The sequence below is a fragment of the Dermochelys coriacea genome, chromosome 2 (genome assembly GCF_009764565.3).
Source record: "Dermochelys coriacea isolate rDerCor1 chromosome 2, rDerCor1.pri.v4, whole genome shotgun sequence".
NCBI classification, from domain to species: Eukaryota; Metazoa; Chordata; order Testudines; family Dermochelyidae; genus Dermochelys; species Dermochelys coriacea.
In genome coordinates, this window is record NC_050069.1 from 229,739,331 (window position 1) to 229,759,727 (window position 20,397).

The 20,397-nt window shown below is 39.7% G+C and overlaps 1 protein-coding gene across 1 annotated transcript in view; it reads right to left on the reverse strand.

The window, feature by feature from the left end:
* ITGA8 (integrin subunit alpha 8) overlaps positions 1-20,397 on the reverse strand; it is a 173,555-nt gene that overhangs the window by 91,691 nt on the left and 61,467 nt on the right. Inside the window, exons 14-15 of the mRNA XM_038392475.2 lie at positions 12,933-12,978; positions 9,991-10,098 (exon numbers count right to left, since the gene is read on the reverse strand). Of these exons, the coding sequence (XP_038248403.1) occupies positions 9,991-10,098; positions 12,933-12,978 (154 nt within the window). The remainder of the gene's footprint in view (positions 1-9,990; positions 10,099-12,932; positions 12,979-20,397) is intronic.

Below are 20,397 nucleotides of genomic sequence, written 5' to 3' on the forward strand. Positions count from 1 at the left end.
TCAGCTGTAGCTCACGAAAGCTTATGCTCAAATAAATTTGTTAGTCTTTAAGGTGCCACAAGTACTCCTTTTCTTTTTGCGAATACAAACTAGCACGGCTGCTACTCTGAAACCATAAAATTTAGTAATGGTTGTGGAAAGGTTTCATTTTACAAAGAGATGTTTTATTACACAATACAAAATATAAATGTTTAATGACATGACATTCAAAAGCTTTCACAAATAACCACTGATGGTCTCTTAAACCATTATAACAAGGTTAATGCTATTAGAAAGGCTTGATTTCCTGCTAATAGACACCATTGGAAACCCATCTTTAGTAACATGCTCTTGACATCTAGTACTTGACACTACATACTAAAGTCCCAATTCTGCAAACCCATACTCCCACCCGTAGTCAGCCATGGGACTACTCATTTGAGTAAGGGTTGCAGACTGAGATATTAAAACTTGCAAATCTCCCTAGTTACTAATGATTCTTAGAGACTATTACAATCAGTCTACACAGAGCCCGGTCAGCACTGGAACTATAAAATTGGCACATTTCACGTCAGACAATGACAACGTTAGATAAAATCCAAACACTCCTGAACTGGTCATTGCTTTTAAATACTATGCTAATGTTATGGTATGTACCAACATAGTCATGTAGCCAGCTCAAAACTACTAATGTTACCTCTAAAATAACCTCTAATCATATTGTAACTGTGAATCAGCTTCCTCTGACAAGTATAATAAAAATGTGCCACATCTGGGATTCATATAACTCACATGACCTTACTCAACATCTTCCTTCAGGGCAAACAATTTCCTTCATACCATTAAGCAAGACTTCACCATAGGCTCCAGAGGCTATTAGAAGTGTTGATTCCAATTCCCCTGAAAAACTGCAAATTTGTCATCTTTACATTTCTCCTAGAATTACCAATTAGAGACAAATAATTGATCATTTCTAAACATATGGGCCAGTGTAGAGTGGGCATTAAATGGAGAACGTATACTTTGCTGAACTGATATGCAAAGAATTTAGTCATCAGCCTTTATAGGCCAAATTGTGGCACAGCTAGAGCACCCATGCAGGAAAGTAAGGAGGTACAAAGCTGCCCTCTATGTGGCAGCTATCTACATAACAGGTAACTGCACGAAAGGGGAATCAGACTTTGTGGAGCGGTTAGCCCCTCCCTACTCAGGTGGGTTGGAGCTGTAAGGAGTAGGCAGAATCTTGACTCGGCCCTCTCAATGCCCCTGGTGGCGTAGCTATGCTACTGTGTCAGACAGCATGCTGGGTATAAACCCATCACAGTGTACTCTTGCCCTGCAGCTGAAACCCCTTCACAAGTCAAAATCCCCTTCCTTGGCTGACCCAGGGACAGCGCAACAAGGCACTCAAAGTGATGCGCTTCACTCAGATGAAGTGAAATTTAAGATTAAGGTGTCCCTTTAAGATTAGGAAATTTGTAGAATACTTATGTTTAAAGCAGGACTTATATAAAACTACTTAAAATACATTATGGTGTTTGTAGTTTGAATTAAAAAGTCATTATTAAAATGATACAATTTTAATGAATTTTGAACGGTTGAGAATTACGATATGTTAAAAATAGGTCGGGAACATTGCAGTTTATTCCAAGATCGTACTCTGCTTTCATAAACACAGCAGATCATCATGCACTTCATATGACTGAGCTCAATTAGTTGGCCCTTATATAAAATTCATGGCTCATCCTTCCCTTCCAGGAAAAATAGGTCCAGGAGGTGAATGTTTACATAGAAGAGCTTTTGCAGATCTGTCAGTCCACTGCATCCTCCCCTCTGAGAGGTAGGGCCAGTAAGACTATGGAGTAGGCAGTGTTTGGGTCCTCCAGCACCCCTACTGAGCAGAGATCCACAGCATATTTAAGAGGCCCCAGGAGTCTCTAACTGAATTCATACCTCCACTTCTGGGCTCCCCACAGCTGAGACAAAATAACCAGCAACATTGCCTCATTGGCCCATGGCTTCCTGCCCCAGATGCCTTGTCTTTGAAACATGTGGAGAGGATGTTACTCTCTTTAGAGCAGCAGTAGGGTTGCCAACTTTCTAATTGCACAAAAAAAACCCCCCCTTGCTCTGGCCCTTCTCTGAGGCTTCACCCTACTCACTCCTTCCCCCTCACTCCCCTACTCTCACTCACTTTCACTGGGCTGGGGCAGAGGGTTGGGGTGCAGGAGGGGTGAAGGTTCTGGCTGGAGGTGTGGGCTCTGGAGTGGGGCCAGGGATGAGAGGTTTCGGTGCAGGAGGGGGCTCCGGGCTGGAGTCAAGGGGTTTGGGCTGGGGTGCAGGCTCCAGGAGGGAGTCTGGGTATGAGAGGAGGCTTAGGGCTGGGACAGGAGGTTAGGGTGTGGGCTCTGGAGGGAGCTAGAGTGCGGAATGGGTCTCAGGGCTGGGCAGGGGGTTGGGGTGCAGTAGGGGGTGCAGGCTCTGGGAGGGAGTTAGAGTGCAGTAGGGGGTTTGACCTGAGGCAGGTGGTTGCAATGTGGGTTTGGGCTCCAGCCAGGTGGCACTTACCTCAGGCAGCTTCTGGTGAGCAGCGCAGCAGGGCTAAGGCAGGCTCCTTGACTGCCCTGGCTCTGTGCAGCTCCCACAGGCACTTCCCCTACATCTCCCAATGGCCGCTGTTCCCGGCCAATGGGAGCAGCAGAGCTGGCGCTCGGGCAGCCGCTGGAGCTTCCCTGATCACCCCTGTGCCTAGGGGCCGCAGGGACATGCTGGCCATTTCCAGGAGCTGTGTGGAGCCAGGGAAGGCAGGGAGCCTGCTTTAGCCTTGCTGCCCCACCCACCGGACTTTTAACGGCCCAGTCAGCAGTGCTGACTGGAGCCACCATAGTCCCTTTTCGACCAGGCATTCTGGTCAAAAACCGGATGCCTGGCAACCCTAAGCAGCAGTAGTCTTCATACATTTTATAGGGTAAAATACTGCCTCTCTAAGAAGAGAATATGCCCTGTTTAGAGCCTGTCTCCCAAACTCTTCCACCTTGGTCACATGGATTGCACTAACACCACACTGATCCAGGAGGCAGAAGATGTGGCTACTAGGGTTGGTTGAAAACAGGAGTTATTATCCATTAAAATTTTGAAACAAAATGAAAAATTTCTGTTTTGTTTGAAATTTTTTGCAGCTGTTTCTGAAAAAACAAACCAAATTCAATGGACAAAATTCTCATTTAGAATCAGTTTTGTTTTAGTTTTTTCACTTGTCTATTCCCCCAAAGTGAAAATTTTCATTTAAAATAATTTTGTTGAAAAATCAGAAAATTTCAGATGATGTTATTTTTTCCTGAAAATTATCATTTTTCTCTCAAAAGTAATTTATAATCAACGAAACTTGGAGGAAAATGTTTGACCAGATCTAGTGGCTACATGAAAATTCCACTCTACCCTTTTGAAAAGGCACTTAGCAGTATGTATATAGGATATGTGTGACACAGCTGAGTTTGGCAATACAAACTCTAAGTGGAGTTTACTATATTTAATTATACATCGTAAAAATCAAGAGAATGAAAAACTCATCTCTTAGGATCAGATCCTCTGCTGATGGGAATCCTCACCAGTTCCATTGATTTCAATGGTGCTATGATGTTTTACACCAGCAGAGGATTTGTCTTTTAGTATCTTGTCAAATCCAAGTGATATTTTTGATGATTAATTTAAACTACATTAGTATTTACTTTGCATGATAGTGTGAAGAACTCAGTACTGTGCATATGTACTACTGCCCACTTCTGGATGGAATTGGAACTGCACATCATAGGCCCTTGAAATGCTAGCACAGCTAATGTGAGCTCCTTTAGCTCAAGTCCCAGTGAGCTGTGCTTTAGAAACAGGATAATCCAACTTGTGTCCCTTGTGCCATCCTGGTGCACAGCACAGTAACAATGGTGAAATCCTAAATTGCACAAAATCTGATACTGGGAATATTTAGTGCAGAAATATTTCTAAAGAGATCACACAGTTTAGTCATAAACACTATTAGATTGGTGGTAAGTTAACTATTTCGAAAGTAGCATCAATTTTAAGGGAGATCTTGTGATGTTTAAATGGGTTTGTTTGTACTATGAGGCACTCTATGCTTGTAAGAAGTGGGAAAAGCTAAAAATAACAGATTTTATAATAAGTAAGGCCGAGAGAGTTAGATCAGTTAAGAAAGACTGGAGTCAGAAGGGTTTTTGAGATCTGGAAAGTTGATTTATAGTTCTGTGGAAAAATAGACTGAGTTCAACTTTCAAACTTCTTGCAAATGCAAGTTGGTATGGTGATTACTCAACAAGCAGGACAATTTTGAACAATTAAAGGAAAAGAACTGCTGTAGATAAGAAACAACTGGGAAATGGCATCTTTGTCCTTTGACTGTATGGCCTTGTCTGTATCAACAGTCTTGGATGACATGGAGTAAGAAGACTAGAATCTTGTCTGCCCTATAGTATCTATCATTGCTACCACCATGAGAGCTACACTGGTGGCTACAAAATGAAGCCCATGATTGAACAGACAACAAGGTTTTTCCTCCAAACCTTAAAACAACAGAACAGTTTGCTTGAAATAAATCTATACCCTTCAATCTGATGTAAAAACCCAGACCAGTGTATTTTAATTCTAACACAACTGAATATTAATAATACATATGATAATAATAATGTGAATAATAAAAAAGTGATAGTGAGATATAATACATGCAGTTGAATCTAATTATCTTCTTATAAGTTTTCTGCCTTGAATTTAGGCATAAACAAAATCTAGTGAATCTTTGTATATATAGTTACTCATGTCTTTTGTGTCAGCTGAATATTTGACTTCGTGAATATCTGTAAATATTATTTAAAATACATTGGTTTGGCCTTCTGAGTCAATTAATGCCTACCCGTTATCCTTCCTTAGGAGAGATGTATAAAGTTATAAATTACCACCTTATGGAGCCTGGAGACTCAAAAGCTTGGTCCGTCAAAAATAAGGAGTGATGTAGGTTACACATTCCACAGTGTGTAAAAGCTGGACTGCAGAAATTTTTTTTGACAAAATAGTTTTCTGCTGAGAGATGGAATTTCCTTGAAATAGACATGTTTTGTAGGAATGTGTCAATTTTGACAAAATTTTCCATGGGAAAAGGTCAAAAGAAATAGTTCTGACTTTCTTGCTCTATTGTGATAGTATTAAAATGTTTTAACTATCATTTAGATTCATGTGAACTTTTATAGTCTATTAAATATTCACTTAAATATATTTACATATTACATTAATTGTAATATATTACATTTAATATTGTAACAGACTATAAAGGCAAAACAAAATGAATTGACATTATCTAAATAAAACAATAAAGTTCCCATCAAACATGTTGATTTTGGTTAAACTACATTTTCTCTGATCAATATGAGTTTTGGAGGACTCAACCTGTGCCTAAACTGTAGTCTTGCCAGCCTTGCCTCTCAGAGGGGAGGATGCAGTGTACTGGCAGAACTCAAAAGTTCAAGTCTTTCATATGAATGTTTGTCTCTTGGCTTGGTTCTCTATGGAAGGGAAGAATGAGCCTTGGCTTTTACTTAAGACCTGAGCAACTGATCTGTCATATGAAATGCATTATGATTTGCTGTGTTTACGACAACAGAATCGGGTCTTTGATTAATCTACAAAATGTTACTAACCTTAAAATTATACCGAAACGGTAATTAAAACAGTTCTATTCTTAGCATCTTAGCCTAAGTAAAATGCATGGAGTAGATCATGATTATAAGGTTATAGATCATATAAAAATCAGAGCAAAATTATTCAATGGTCCTGACTTGAACTTTTTTGGAATTTTTGTCTTATGGAAATTTTTGAAATTGTGGGTTAAAATTCATCATTTTAAATTGCCTTTAGAAGCTCCAGTGTTTAGTGTACGTTCAGGTTGCCATGGTAAAAATTATTACCCCATGTCTAATCCACAGAAATATGCATTCAAGTCACTCCAAACAAAGTTTTTTTTGAAATTGTGCGGTTTTGAAATTATGGAACATTTTTTTGTCTCAAAATATCAGACTTTTCTCTGGAAGGAAAATTCCACTTTTCATCCATCTCTCCTGAACTGAAGTTTGTAACAAAAAATTTTGATTTTGGTTTGTAGATGTGGAGATATGTAATGCATAAAGAATTTGATTGGGGACATATCAATATGATAAACAAAAATGACTGTCAGTTCCTAATATGACTTATTTACTATTATTGATAATTCATTCAACACAAAGGAAAACGTGGTTAAAGATTTGATACTATAGAATCCTATTCTGCTCACAGATGAATCCTTGCCAGCTACTCCACAAACATCTACAGCTGAGCAGTAGAGGCAGATACCCCTCTATTTTGGTGAACCATTCACTCAAACACATAACAGTCAGCAATTTCTGTGTGGAAAATGTAACTCCTCAAATTCATTTTAATTGCCTTTAGAAGCTCCAGTATTTAGTATACTTTCAGGTTGCCATGGTAAATATCATTACCCCATGTCTAATCCACAGAAATATGCATTCAAGTCACTCCAAACAAAGTTTTCAAATGCCTAAATCCACATTTTCTGGGATACTGATCATATCATTTGAAATGTTGGGAGTAGCAAGTACTTAGCACTAGAAATGATCAAAGATTATTAACTCCCTCTCCGCCGAAACAACTCCCCTGAAAAATGTCAGAGATGTTTCCATTTTGCAAGGTTCAAAACTGACCACACTGTTTTTTTCCTCCAAAAATTGTCACTATTTTTAATTTATTTTTTATTTAAAGTTTTATAGACATTTTTCATTTACTGAAAACCTGGTTTACTGAAAATTTTCAATAAACCATTTCAACAGTGGATTAGATAATGGTAAATTTTAATTACAAAGTGGCAATTTTTTCTTTGGTAAAGAACATCACCCCATTTTACAGAGCGGGAAGAGGAGGCTAAGAAATGGTAAAATGCTTGTGTGAGGGATTACCATAGTTTGGTAGATCAGAAGGTGGATAGTCAGCACTTCTGAAAATTAGACTCTCCAAAATGCCTCAGATTAGTCCCCCAAAATGGAGATATTCAAATCAACAGTCACAAATTTAGGCCGTAAGTTCTAACCCTGATTCTGATACCTTTTTGCTGTATAGCCTTAGGCAGATCAGTTAACTTCTCTGAACTTCAGTTCCCTCATTGCTAAAATGGGAATAGTACTATTTGCCTACGTCATACAAATGTTCTGAGGGCTAACTAAATACCATTTGTAAAGTGTGATGAAAGTGTAAAACAGCAGTCAGGCCAATAGGTGCTCAGATTTCACTGTGATAAGCAGTGGCACTAGAACATTTTTAATACTGGGGGTGCTAAAAGCCAGTCTCCTTTCCCCTGTCCACCACCCCCACCCCCCAGAGCTGAGGCCGGGAGCGAAGCCCCAAGCAGGGGCGGCAGCCGGGACCCTGGAAATGTGGGGTGGTAACAGAGCCCTGGGCGTGGGGCGGTAACTGAGACCCCAGGGCCAGGCTGGCAGGTGGGAGCCTGGGGGTGCTGCAGCACCCCCTGCACTCCTAGTTCTTGCACCTATGGTGATAAGTGCTATCGAAAAGGCACAGGTAAGAACAGAACGCGGGTGTCCCTGGCTCCCAGTCTTGTGTTCAATGTACTATATAGTTTGGGGACAACTATTCCAACAGCCTTTCAAAAATTCAAAAGTGTGATTTTTTTTTTTTAATTACAGGAACTGGCTCTTTGATTTTTCACAAACATCTAGATAGTGAAAAGCTTCCACGGGACATTTGTTTGAATAGTTTTGAATTTCAGAAAGTTGCAGCAAATTCGTGATGATTTTCTTAACTCAATTTCTGAATGAAGAGAATTTTGTTAGGAATATTTTCCTCGGCTTTAGTAGATGCCCTTCTAACTAAGTAACATAGATACCATACTAGTAAAGTGGTATGTGCATAAGTCTAAAAGATCAGGATAAAGCCCAAAGAATTTTGCAGAGAGTATAAAAAAAGAAATTGTATGTGTTTATGGTATTTTGCCCTATGCTTTAGTTTTATAATCTTAGATGATGGCTAAAACAATATTTTCCTAATACTGGAAAGCATACAATAATCCAAATCTTCTTAGACTTCCTGAAACTTTTCTGGTAGGATGGTTTCCTTTCATTCTTCTAATTTTGAAATGTCAGTCAACAGGCATTTCACACAAGTTGCACAGCTGGCTAAGAGATACAGAAATCTATCCCATGGGATGGAGGAATTATTTGCCTATTGGAGTTTCCCTACTAATTGTTTTCATATGTACAATACAAGGTTATATCAACGAGAGAGAAAAATTACAGCATGGAAAATCAACAGCTGCTCTTCAATCATTTTGGGAGACTGAATTAATTTACTTTGTATAGTAGGAGCTGAACCTTTAGGGAACTGTAGATTATAATATAATAGCCAGAAATGTAATCATCCTTCTACTAAGGCACTTGAATTATGTGTAAAACTCTTGCAGATATAAACCAAAAACACCTTTCAGATTATTCCAATACAAATAATAAATATTAAAGGAATAACTTTATCCTCATAGTACATTCTCTTCTCCCAATAATATATTGCATTTGGAATGTGACCCATGACAGAAATATTTTAATGTTTCCTGAAGAGTTGTGCAGGAACCAGATTTTTATTTTGGGGGAATTTCACAGTTTCAAAATTTCTTCTGTTCCAGAATGAAAACAAAAATTAGAAATTTCTCACAGACAGAAATTTAAAAACGAATAAATACATAAATAAATAATTTTGGCTAGCTGAAATGTTTTATTCCAATTTTGTTGTATATATAAAATTTCAAAATGGCAAATTGAAATGTTACATTCCGAAAAGCTCAAAACTTTTTGAAATGTCTTTTAGCAAATTTTCTTTCTAAATGAATTTTTACAGAAGGCAGCATTTCTGCAAAATGTTTTACTTTCAACAAATCAGGAATTTCTGACAGAAGAATGTTCCAACCAGCTCTAGTTATCTGTCTCCATCTGCTGGTAGGAGGTTACTTTATCTTACTGCTTTTAAGACAATGTAGAAACATATATTAATACATGATGAACCTTTTCAAAAAGGATCCATTAAATCTATTTTTTTAAGAATATATATTCTATAGCTCAATGTTTATAACAAAAGTGTGCTGTGTTTCTTTGTGTTTGGGGTATTATTTACCTTATGATGAATAAATGAAAAACATGATACATGTGAACAATGAAGGAAGAATACATCGCCCACATTGATGGCGAATGTTTCTAAAATGCTAACATGGAATAATGCCAGTCTTTAAGTATTCACGGTTTGGGTTGATAAATAAGCCTTTTTTGAGAGCTCCCTCTCTTTCTTCTGTTTCATTTCATTTTACTACACTCCGCTACCTTGAAAGACTGCATGAAAGCAAGACTACAACTGGCCAAGAAGAGCTGGATACAACTATAGAACTGGTTATAGGAGTGCAAAACAATGCATTCTGTCCCTTCTTTAAATGGATGAGCATTCTTCTTCCTCATACAAAATATGGGGTGAAACAAAATGGCAGCACATTAAGTTAATAGAGTACCAGGGATGTAGCATCAATGTAATAACTTATACATCCTCAGTGAACAACTACATCCTTACCAAACAGGGAAATGGGTTCAGTTTTATAACAGGATCTTTTCCATCCAATCTGGTCTGTTCCACCAACTCAGACACCACATTTGAATTTAGGGCATGATCCTATGAGATGCTGAGCATCCTCAACTACCATGGGATATGATGGTGCTCAGCACCTCACAGGATTTGGCTCCTGGCTACTACATGTCAAATATTTATGAAGCAAGGGAAAATAATTTGATTCTGCTCTATGTCGGTTGGGTTCTAATACCGCACTAATTACTGCAGCATCCGAGCACCTGCACAAACACTAGAAAGATGTCTGGAGCAAGAAGGGAAAGATTTCTTGTCTTATCGATGACTTACCAGGCCACCATAATCATAGAGTCAGGAAGCTGACAAGTTTTATTGTCAGGATTTACAATCATTGGGTGCAGCATGAGCTGAGCATCCACTGTCACAACAGGCCTTGCTCTACATGAGAGAAACAAAGGTCAATACACGCAGCAGGAATAAGTGGTTATGCAAATTAAGAGAGGTCCAAGACTGCAGATGGAACATTTAACCTTTTAATAATACAATTATCTTAAAGACAGCTGTAAATAGAATCATAGAATATCAGGGTTGGAAGGAACCTCAGGAGATCATCTAGTTCAACCCCCTACTCAAAGCAGGATTAAATCATCTAAATCATCCCAGCCAGGGCTTTGTCAAGCCTGACCTTAAAAACTTCAAAGGAAGGAGATTCCACCACCTCCCTAGGTAAAGCATTCCAGTGCTTCACCACCCTCCTAGTGAAAAAGTTTTTCCTAATATCCAACCTAAACCTCCCCCACTGCAACTTGAGACCATTACTCCTCATTCTGTCATCTGCTACCACTGAGAACAGTCTAGATCCATCCTCTTTGGAACCCCCTTTCAGGTAGTTGAAAGCAGCTATCAAATCCCCTCTCATTCTTCTCTTCCGCAGACTAAACAATCCCAGTTCCCTCAGCCTCTCCTCATAAGTCATGTGTTCCAGTCCCCTAATCAATTTTGTTGCCCTCCGCTGGACATTTTTCAATTTTTTTTATTGTAAATAGGGTCCCTCATGTGGATGGGGGTTTTGTTGTTGCTATTCACTTTCCTGAAGAAATGAAGATTCTATTTGGCAGAAAGTGTAACCTCTCTTTTTCCACAGATTTGGTCATTTTGATAATTCTTCACAAAAATTACAAGCTACCAGGAGAAATCACTAAAACAGGAACTTGAATTTATAATAGACATAGACACACATGCAAGATTGTGCAAAAGCCAGATATGTACAACAAGTTCCGTTAAGCAAACACTGTCCCCCCGCCAGCAATGTCAAAATGCTCACACAGGGTCAAATTCTGCCCTGAAGGCTCTGAAACCTGGACTAGGCTCCACATTTGTGCAGCTGACAGCAGCCTTTTAGTAGGTGTTTTACAACCTGTCATCTTTCTGCCATGATTCAAAAAAGGGGCATCTTCAGATTTGCTGTCTTCTGTAATTGTGTTTGATTCTCTCTGAAAAGGGGATGTGATTGGCTTAAACAGAAGTTCTTAGGAAATATTTTAAATCAGACATAGGCTGCAACCTAATTGACAGAATAATGTTAACAGAAGAAGCAGCTGAAGGTGGATATATATGGCTGCTGTGTGAACTGTGAGTAATGGCTGGTTATTAATTAGCTACCCAGTAATTTAGAGTAGTTTATAACAGGGTTGGAAATAGAGAAAGTTCTAAATTATATGTTCACAGAGTACGATTTTATGATACATTAATTTACAGGAGTCTGATAAAAAATAAATCACTACCCTTAAAGTTTTAATCTACAATTTGTGTTGTAGTGTTAATTTTTCATTGTAACATCAGTTGGGGCCTCAAAAATGAAAGGATTTCTTGCATTTTTGTACAGCAGGGAAAACAATTTCTCAAACAAGTTCAGTTTGTATTATTAAATGCACATAGCCATGTTTGTCCAACAATACCAATTTCACATTAAAACACAAAAGTCAGGAAATGAAAAAAAGATGAGGCGCTCATAACATTAACATGCCAAATGGCACAAACCCCCTTTTGGGTTGCAAAATGAAATGTAGATCTATACATACCAATTCTGATTTTCCATTACCCTGCATCTTGTGTGATCATTTATGCCACTGCAAAGTGGTTGCAAAACAATACTGGATCAGCATGGTAGTACTTTATACACTGACTCTATGAGGTTCAGGGAAACGGACCATAAGTCCACTGTACATATTGATGTAATGTGCAAATTGAGCTAATGCTACCAATGTGAGTTTTTGTTACCCTTTCATTTCTTTACTTTTGCATGTCCATACATTTGTAACCTTAGGGTAAGATCATGCCCTGTCATTGCAGGTGTGTAGGGTTGGGAAAAACAGAAAGCTATAAGGAGCCAAGCAGTTTGGCAGCACTGTTGCAGTATTTATGCTCAGGATGGCTCAGTGTTTGGATGGGCACAGTTTTCTGTTCAGCTGGATTAACAGAACAGCAGCAGATTTTGTCTTAAATTTCTGAGAGCTGTAATTTATGTATTTTAAATAAAACCTTTGGATTTGCAGAAAACTATACTATGCAGCAAAAACATTGGAGACTAAAATTATGGGCTCTGTAATTCATTAGCCACTACTCCTGACTTTGAATTTTAGGCATGCTTAATAAAGAGGGAGCTATTTTGTTATATGCTTCATTAAAATAATACATTCTCTCTCATAGAAATGGTCTTGACAGCAGTCTGAAAGTAGCAATCCTTGTGCTTGTCAGGTAGTTCACACCCTAGTGTCACTAAGCGGACAAGGCTACATGAAAATCTAAAATTATTAGTAGGTGCTATTAGGTCACAGTAGGAAGTAACTCTTCAGTCACATGGCTTTTTAAATTCTCCCTCATTAAGGACTATTTACTTGCAACAATAAAGCTTTCATTTTCAATTATTTGGGACTCAGTTCCACTAAAAAAAAAAGTGGTTACAATTTTTAAATGGGAAAAGTGTCATTTTTCTCAACTTGCCTAACTTAAAGTTGGTAGGAGGATTTGATCAAAACACTTGTTTGTAGATAGACTGAGATAGGCACTTTCAACCTAATGGAGAATTTTTCAAAGAATGATGAGTATATGAGAAGAGGGACTTATAGCACTACAGCATTTGCTGGTAAGAATACACTATAATCTATCATTTATTTACATACTGTATAAAGTAACAAAAATGTGAAATAAGATTGCTCGCAGATCTCCTGCTTGAGCTGTAAAACAAAACTTCCATAAAATTTACCACATACCTGTAAACAGCTACTTTTCCAGCTCCAAATGCACCTACTATTAAATCTGGAAAAACAAAATAATTTTATAAGAACAACTTACTACCCTCCAGCACAATTTTGCAGCCTTATTTATTTATATTCAAAACACAGTAACATAAAATAAATGACATGTTTCAGAGTAGCAACCATGTTAGTCTGTATTTGCAAAAAGAAAAGGAGTACTTGTGGCACCTTAAAGACTAACAAATTTATATGAGCATAAGCTTTCGTGAGGTAGCTCGAAATTAATTTGCTAGTCTCTAAGGTGCCACAAGTACTCATTTTCTTTTTATAAAACAAATGAGCTAACTCATACTTTCCGGATCATTCTACAAGAACAGAGTGAGGAAAAACATTTCACATTTTTGCCATGGTAGCATATTAGTTCACTGTCAGCCTTCATAACACAGAGTCATCCATGCCACAATCTCTCTCTAGCTTGTCTTGGAAGGGAAACAACTATTTCTTTAAAAATCCAAATGTTTTACTCCAAACCATTACCTGTCTGTCACATGAATGAGTGGCAAACAGGTGCAACTTTTTGGGGGGACAATCTCATACCAGTTTAAATTAATGTAGTTTAAATAATTTTTTCCTGATGAACTCTGATCCCATCCTGATTTATTAGATGAATTGTATTTTTGTAAATTTAGGTATTACCATACTTTAATATCTATCTAGAGAGAGAGTAAATTTTATAGTTTAAATTATAACCATATATTTGTTTAATTTGCAGGGGAGATCTGTGCCTTTAAGAGACCCAGCAGTGGCACACGCTAGGAAATTATTTTAATGTAATTTAAATTTTTTAAATTAATTTAATTAAACCAGTGCACACATAGTGTGTAAACCAACCTACAGATTCTCTGTTGAGTAACATATCCCTGCCAGGCACTATTGGGCTGATTCTCCTTAAACTGGATTTACAATGCTGGAACTCCAGTGGCTTCACTAGAGAGCACACTTCAATGGAGGGGGCATCCCAGTGAGACTGTGTGAGCGGTTTCTCCCCTTGCGGCACTTAGGAGTCCCCTTTGCGATAATGGCTCTCTCAGACAACTCTCAATGGACTCGAAGCCTGGGCAAGCGGAACCTGAAGAGAAGTTTACCTCCTTGGTTAAGATGTTGTGAGGTGAGATGTCACAAGACAACAGCTCATGTGACAAAAACTCTCCTAAGATTTTCCACCCAGCTGGGTTCCCTGAGTCTCACAATAATCTAAATGGATTTAATAAGATATTTCTCAAGAAGACATGTGGGAAAGAAACATCATGCTATGTCACAAACAGATAGAAAAAAGACAAGTAAAATAGGGTCTCCATTAAACCTATCATCTATCCTTGCAGATTTTAAAGCTGTGGTTTAAGTTAGAGCAGCTGATTTCAGGTTTCAGAGTAGCAGCCGTGTTAGTCTGTATTCGCAAAAAGAAAACGAGTACTTGTGGCACCTTAGAGACTAACAAATTTATTTGAGCATAAGCTTTCGTGAGCTACAGCTCACTTCATCGGATGCAACCCCTTTTCTTTCAGCTGATTTCAGAATCTGAGCTTCCATATAAGAAAGATGCCTCAAGCCTTCATTGCTGCAAAGAAAAGCTTGAAGTGGCGACAGATGTCTGCCTGAATCTGCTGACTCTGAGTCTACACCAAAAACTTACATCAGCATGGCTGTATTCTAGGGGTGTGAAAAATCCAGAAACCTGAGAGACATAGCTATACCAACCTAACCCTGTTTTAGACAGTGCTAGGTCAATGGAAGAATTCTTTTGTGAACCTAGCCACCTAGCTCGAAGAGGTGGACTACATATGCTAATGTGGTAGTTAGTGTCTACATTGAAGCGCTACAATGGTTCAATTGCAGCACTGCAGCTGTAGCAGTTTAAGTGTAGGCATACCCTGAAACAATGCCTCTGAGAGGAATGAATTGCTCCACTCATCACAATGGAGCGTTAACTCTAAGACCCACTGTTCTGGAGAGCTGCACCAACACCACCTCAACATAGGAATCTACGTGTGGAGGGCCTCTGTACCTCAATCTCTTCATGGCTTTGCTAGGATGAAGTTGAAAGGGGACCACACATGCCAAATCCTCTGCATAGGCGAGTAGGGGCTACACTCCCCCACAGCCCACTGGAAGACAAGGAACGGTGGTCTAGAGAAGGATGAGGCCCATTCTTGCCAAAAATGAGTGGTGGCAGACCCCCCAGAAGCCCAGCAGACTGCTAGTGTGAGGGCTCCAGCATCTACCAACTCAACCAGGGCAAGAGGTGTAGCAAAGGAGTGGGGCCATGCCATGGGGGCAAGGCAAAGAGGCCCCCCATTTGGAGCTGTATTTATGGCTCTGGATTGTGCTGATTTGGGAGCTGCAATTCATTCATTGAGCAGCCACTCACACCCTACATCAAGCTGAGCTCAGCTGCAGGGGAGAATCTACCCCAACATGACCTCCCAAAGAACTTGAAAGAGCATGAGTATTAATTGGGAACAGAGGAATTAGAGTGAATAAGCAAACATTAAAAGATCTGTTTCAGAGTAGCAGCCGTGTTAGTCTGTATTCTCAAAAAGAAAAGGAGTACTTGTGGCACCTTAGAGACTAACAAATTTATTAGAGCATAAGCTTTCGTGAGCTACAGCTCACTTCATCGGATGCATTTGGTGGAAAAAACAGAGGAGAGATTTATATACACACACACAGAGAACATGAAACAATGGGTTTATCATACACTCTGTAAGGAGAGTGATCACTTAAGATAAGCCATCACCAGCAGCAGGGGGGGGGAAGGAGGAAAACCTTTCATGGTGACAAGCAAGGTAGGCTAATTCCAGCAGTTAACAAGAATATCAGAGGAACAGTGGGGGGTGGGGTGGGAGGGAGAAATACCATGGGGAAATAGTTTTACTTTGTGTGATGACTCATCCATTCCCAGTCTCTATTCAAGCCTAAGTTAATTGTATCCAGTTTGCAAATTAATTCCAATTCAGCAGTCTCTCGTTGGAGTCTGTTTTTGAAGCTTTTTTGTTGAAGTATAGCCACTCTTAGGTCTGTGATCGAGTGACCACAGAGATTGAAGTGTTCTCCAACTGGTTTTTGAATGTTATAATTCTTGACGTCTGATTTATGTCCATTCATTCTTTTACGTAGAGACTGTCCAGTTTGGCCAATGTACATGGCAGAGGGGCATTGCTGGCACATGATGGCATATATCACATTGGTAGATGCGCAAGTGAAGGAGCCTCTGATAGTGTGGCTGATGTGATTAGGCCCTATGATGGTATCCCCTGAATAGATATGTGGACAGAGTTGGCAACGGGCTTTGTTGCAAGGATAGGTTCCTGGGTTAGTGGTTCTGTTGTGTGGTGTGTGGTTGCTGGTGAGTATTTGCTTCAGATTGGGGGGCTGTCTGTAAGCAAGGACTGGTCTGTCTCCCAAGATCTGTGAGAGTGATGGGTCGTCCTTCAGGATAGGTTGTAGATCCTTGATGATGCGTTGGAGAGGTTTTAGTTGGGGGCTGAAGGTGATGGCTAGTGGCGTTCTGTTGTTTTCTTTGTTGGGCCTGTCCTGTAGTAGGTGACTTCTGGGTACTCTTCTGGCTCTGTCAATCTGTTTCTTCACTTCAGCAGGTGGGTATTGTAGTTGTAGGAATGCATGATAGAGATCTTGTAGGTGTTTGTCTCTGTCTGAGGGGTTGGAGCAAATGCGGTTATATCGTAGCGCTTGGCTGTAGACAATGGATCGAGTGGTATGATCTGGATGAAGATTGTGTTAATGGTGATGTATACAATCTAAAATAAGGATAATGTCACTGTACATTCACAAAGAATAATTTACTGAAAGGTCCATCCAGAATTCAACTACAACTGTGGTCAGTTTATTATAATTCATTAGTCTCATTGTACTCTGTTTCACTGTCATTTAGGGCCCAATCCAACTACTACAGCACTAAATGGAAAGAGCCTTTTTGACACTGATGGGAGTTAGGCCAAACCCTTCATTAGCTAAGTAATAGTTCTGAACATGCATAATGTCAGAATCATTTATGAGCAGTAGTTTGTAAGTTTATTGTGTGTTGTGTAAAGGAAAAGCCATTAATCATTTCTGTGAAACATACGTGCAAGACGTCCAAATTATCTGAAGTTTGGCAACCTTCTTCTCCTAAAAATAGATGGAAGTTGTCTTCATTATTTGCTTTTTTATTGCTACATATGAAATGTCACTGATGCAAAGGTTATTAGCTGAAAAACAAATGTTTGACAAGGCAACTGGAATTTCCACAGCAAAAAAGTAATCTTAACTAACTGTCAGGATCTCTTCCAAATGAAGCCTGAAGAAAAACAACACTTGCAAGCTGGAACATAAGACGGCACCTATTTCATTAGTTAGGGTTTGTTTGTTTTTTTCACAAAGGCAAGTTGCTATGACCCTAATTTAAAAAGAACAATCATCTATGAATCACTAATAAGCAATAGCTATAAGAGTGTTTCCACTTTAATTCCAACTTCCAAAACTGAAATCCACTGCAAACCCCTGAGTAATGCCCACAGATGAGAATGGGAGTTAGACATAGGTCTGAAGAGAAGAAATGATCATTGACAAATATCTGTTCACATCCTGTAAGGTGCTGCATTTCTCTCATAAAGTACTGAATGGCCTCAGTTCCCCAGGGACTGCTCCCATTTAAATAAATTGGAGCAAAGGCATACCCATTGGGAGCAAAGAACACTTAACACTGGGCTCCACCTGAGAAACATACATCTATTTACAAATGCAACATGAGATCTCTCTCCCATAGATAAAGAGCAGGTGGTTTATGAGGAGGGAAGTATTCTCCCAAGATATCTAAATGTAACCCGCAAGGTTACATTAAAATCCTCCCCAGCTTTATCAGTATTTGCTGAATGCCCATAATAGTTGGATTAAGAAGGGAATTCAGCAAATTGTCAGTTCAAAACTTACCATTTCCCCCTCCTTTGGGGCCAAAAATGTCCTGTCGGCCTTTTCCCTTGGCAGAAAATGGCCCTGCCAAGCTGAGTGATCCATAGGACTGAAATGCCCTAGAACCCCATTGTGCCATAACTCAGGAAACAAGAAATTTCAAGGGGCGTTTCCACTGAGAACTGTTATGATAATTGGGCTTACAAATGTACCCTAATTGTAAGCTCAGCTGTAGAAAATGAGTGTAAATTCATGAATTATCACAATGACCTGTTGTTTATGATGTAAGCAGGAGACAGAAAGACTGAACTAATTTAAACAGAAAGGGTTTACTCGAGGACTATGTTAAGTTTATGACTGGTAAACAAGAGAAGCAGAGGACAGAAGTTAGGCATGTCGGAAGTTAGGACTATTGGTGGACAAAATAATGAGAGGATGGCCTATTCCACCCAATACTCCCTTTCTAGGTTCTTAGAAAGAAAAGACTTTGGGAGGGTATTAGCAGAAGCAGCAGCTGTCTGCAGTGAGCTTTATCCTCATAGCAACCTCCATTATCTCTTGGGATCCCAGATCACCTTTGTCCTAATACTGAGACATGTCCTGACCAGACTGGGCCAGAGAGAGGGCTTCAGATGGCACTGATACCTCCAATGGCTTAAGATAAATCTCAGCCACCACCTCCGATGTGAGACTTCATCAGCCCTCTCCTCTGCCATGTATGTCCTTTTCTTCTCCAACCTTTTAAATTTTCTTTCCAGTCTCTCTCCTTTTCCCTTCTGTTTCATAAGAGTCTGTCTTAGCTGTCCAAGACTGCATATTTTGCAACGCTGTTGTGAGCCTGTGACCAGAAAGAGGCAACTAAAAGCAATGCCCTAACCAGCCCGATGCTGGTACAAGTTTGCCAGATCTCAGAGTGGCTGATAAGACCATGTGTTTCTCCAGCAGTGAGGTTGCAAGTGAAAGTCAACACCAGAGACAGAAGCTCCATTTTCTACCTTTCTTTCCCTTTTTGTGTGTTTTTTGTCTTCTAAGTAACAAGATCAGACTTTAACAACAGCTACAATGACAGTTTCAGGCCATCTCAACTAACTTCTGCTCTTGTCCCCAAAAGGATAGCTATTACCATCTTTGATGCTATCTAAAAAATTGTCAGACAAGGGTTTTTTCCTTTCAGAAACTCTTTACAGCTAAAGGGAAAGGGAACAAGGTATGTTGTTAAAATGAAAGCCCTATTCAATACTTTACATTTCAAATGCTTTAATTGTTTTTCCTTCATTTCTGTATCTTCAATAAAAAGTTAAAAGGACTTTTAATGATGTGTTTGCCATGGTACTAAGCACTCTGAGGTCTCTGTATAGCAAAATTCCCAATCTTGTTTAAAATTGTTTAATGTTGGACTGTGACTGGGTTATGACCCAGTGACCTTTGACTCCTGAAGTCTATATATTGCATCTAAATTAACACAGCGGAACCCTTCAATTTAGATGAATGAAACCCAAACTGGAGGGATTCCACAGAGCTTAGTCCTGAGACAAGCTCTCCCTACGTGAAATTAGGTAAAGGTGCAGATGAATAATTCAAAGGGTACTGCGGAAATTAAACAACTCTAGTTATTTCCATGACTGATTTTCATTTTGCTGCAAATAAAGGGCTTAATTCTGCAAGACCTTACACGGTAAAGAGACGGGAAAGTCCATCTGCTGACCTATAGGACATGATCAACAGATACACAAGTAGCAACCACCCGTGGAAGAGAAAGGCACATTAGGCTCGGGAAGGTGAGCTGACACCTCCACCAGCATCCCTTTCCCCATTGATGTGCCAGATCTGAAAGGATGTATGCTGAGGATGGAAATTTGGCATGGCTTGTGCAGTGGCGCTGGCTATGTCTACACTGGAGCTGGAAGGTGTAATTTCCAACTGAACGAGCATGCTAAAAATAGACATGGAGCTGTAGCGGGAGGGGCAAGATATCCCAAGGGCACACCTAGAATCTCAGATGGGATTGTACTTGGGACAGCTAGCCTATCCCACTATGGCTACACTTCTAGTTTTCGTGGTATCACAGGGTTGCTGGCCCCTTTAAGAAGAGCGTGGGCCCCCTGAAAAGTTACAAGCTAATTTAAGGGGAATGAGCCTATCTAAGCAGGTAATTAATTGAATAATGAGCACCTCAGCCTGATAAAAGGCCATCAGGGCTCAGATGCAGGGAAGCTCCCTGAGACCACAGGCTGCAACAAGGAAGGCTGTGCAACCCTGAGCCAAAGGGAGAGATTATAGGCCAGAAAGGCCAGAACTGAGAATCACACAGCCCAAAGAGAAGAGCTGTGAAATTCTGTGAGTCTGAGAGACTTTATTTCAAGTTTATTTGCATTTAATAAAGTAGAACCCAGCAGGGGAATTTTGTCTTACACCCTTTGGACTGGAGGAGTCCTTAAGGGGCCCTGAAAGAGGGGAAAATGAGGCAAGGAGTGCCTGCAGCTCCACACTGGATCAGCAGGGGGTACTACAG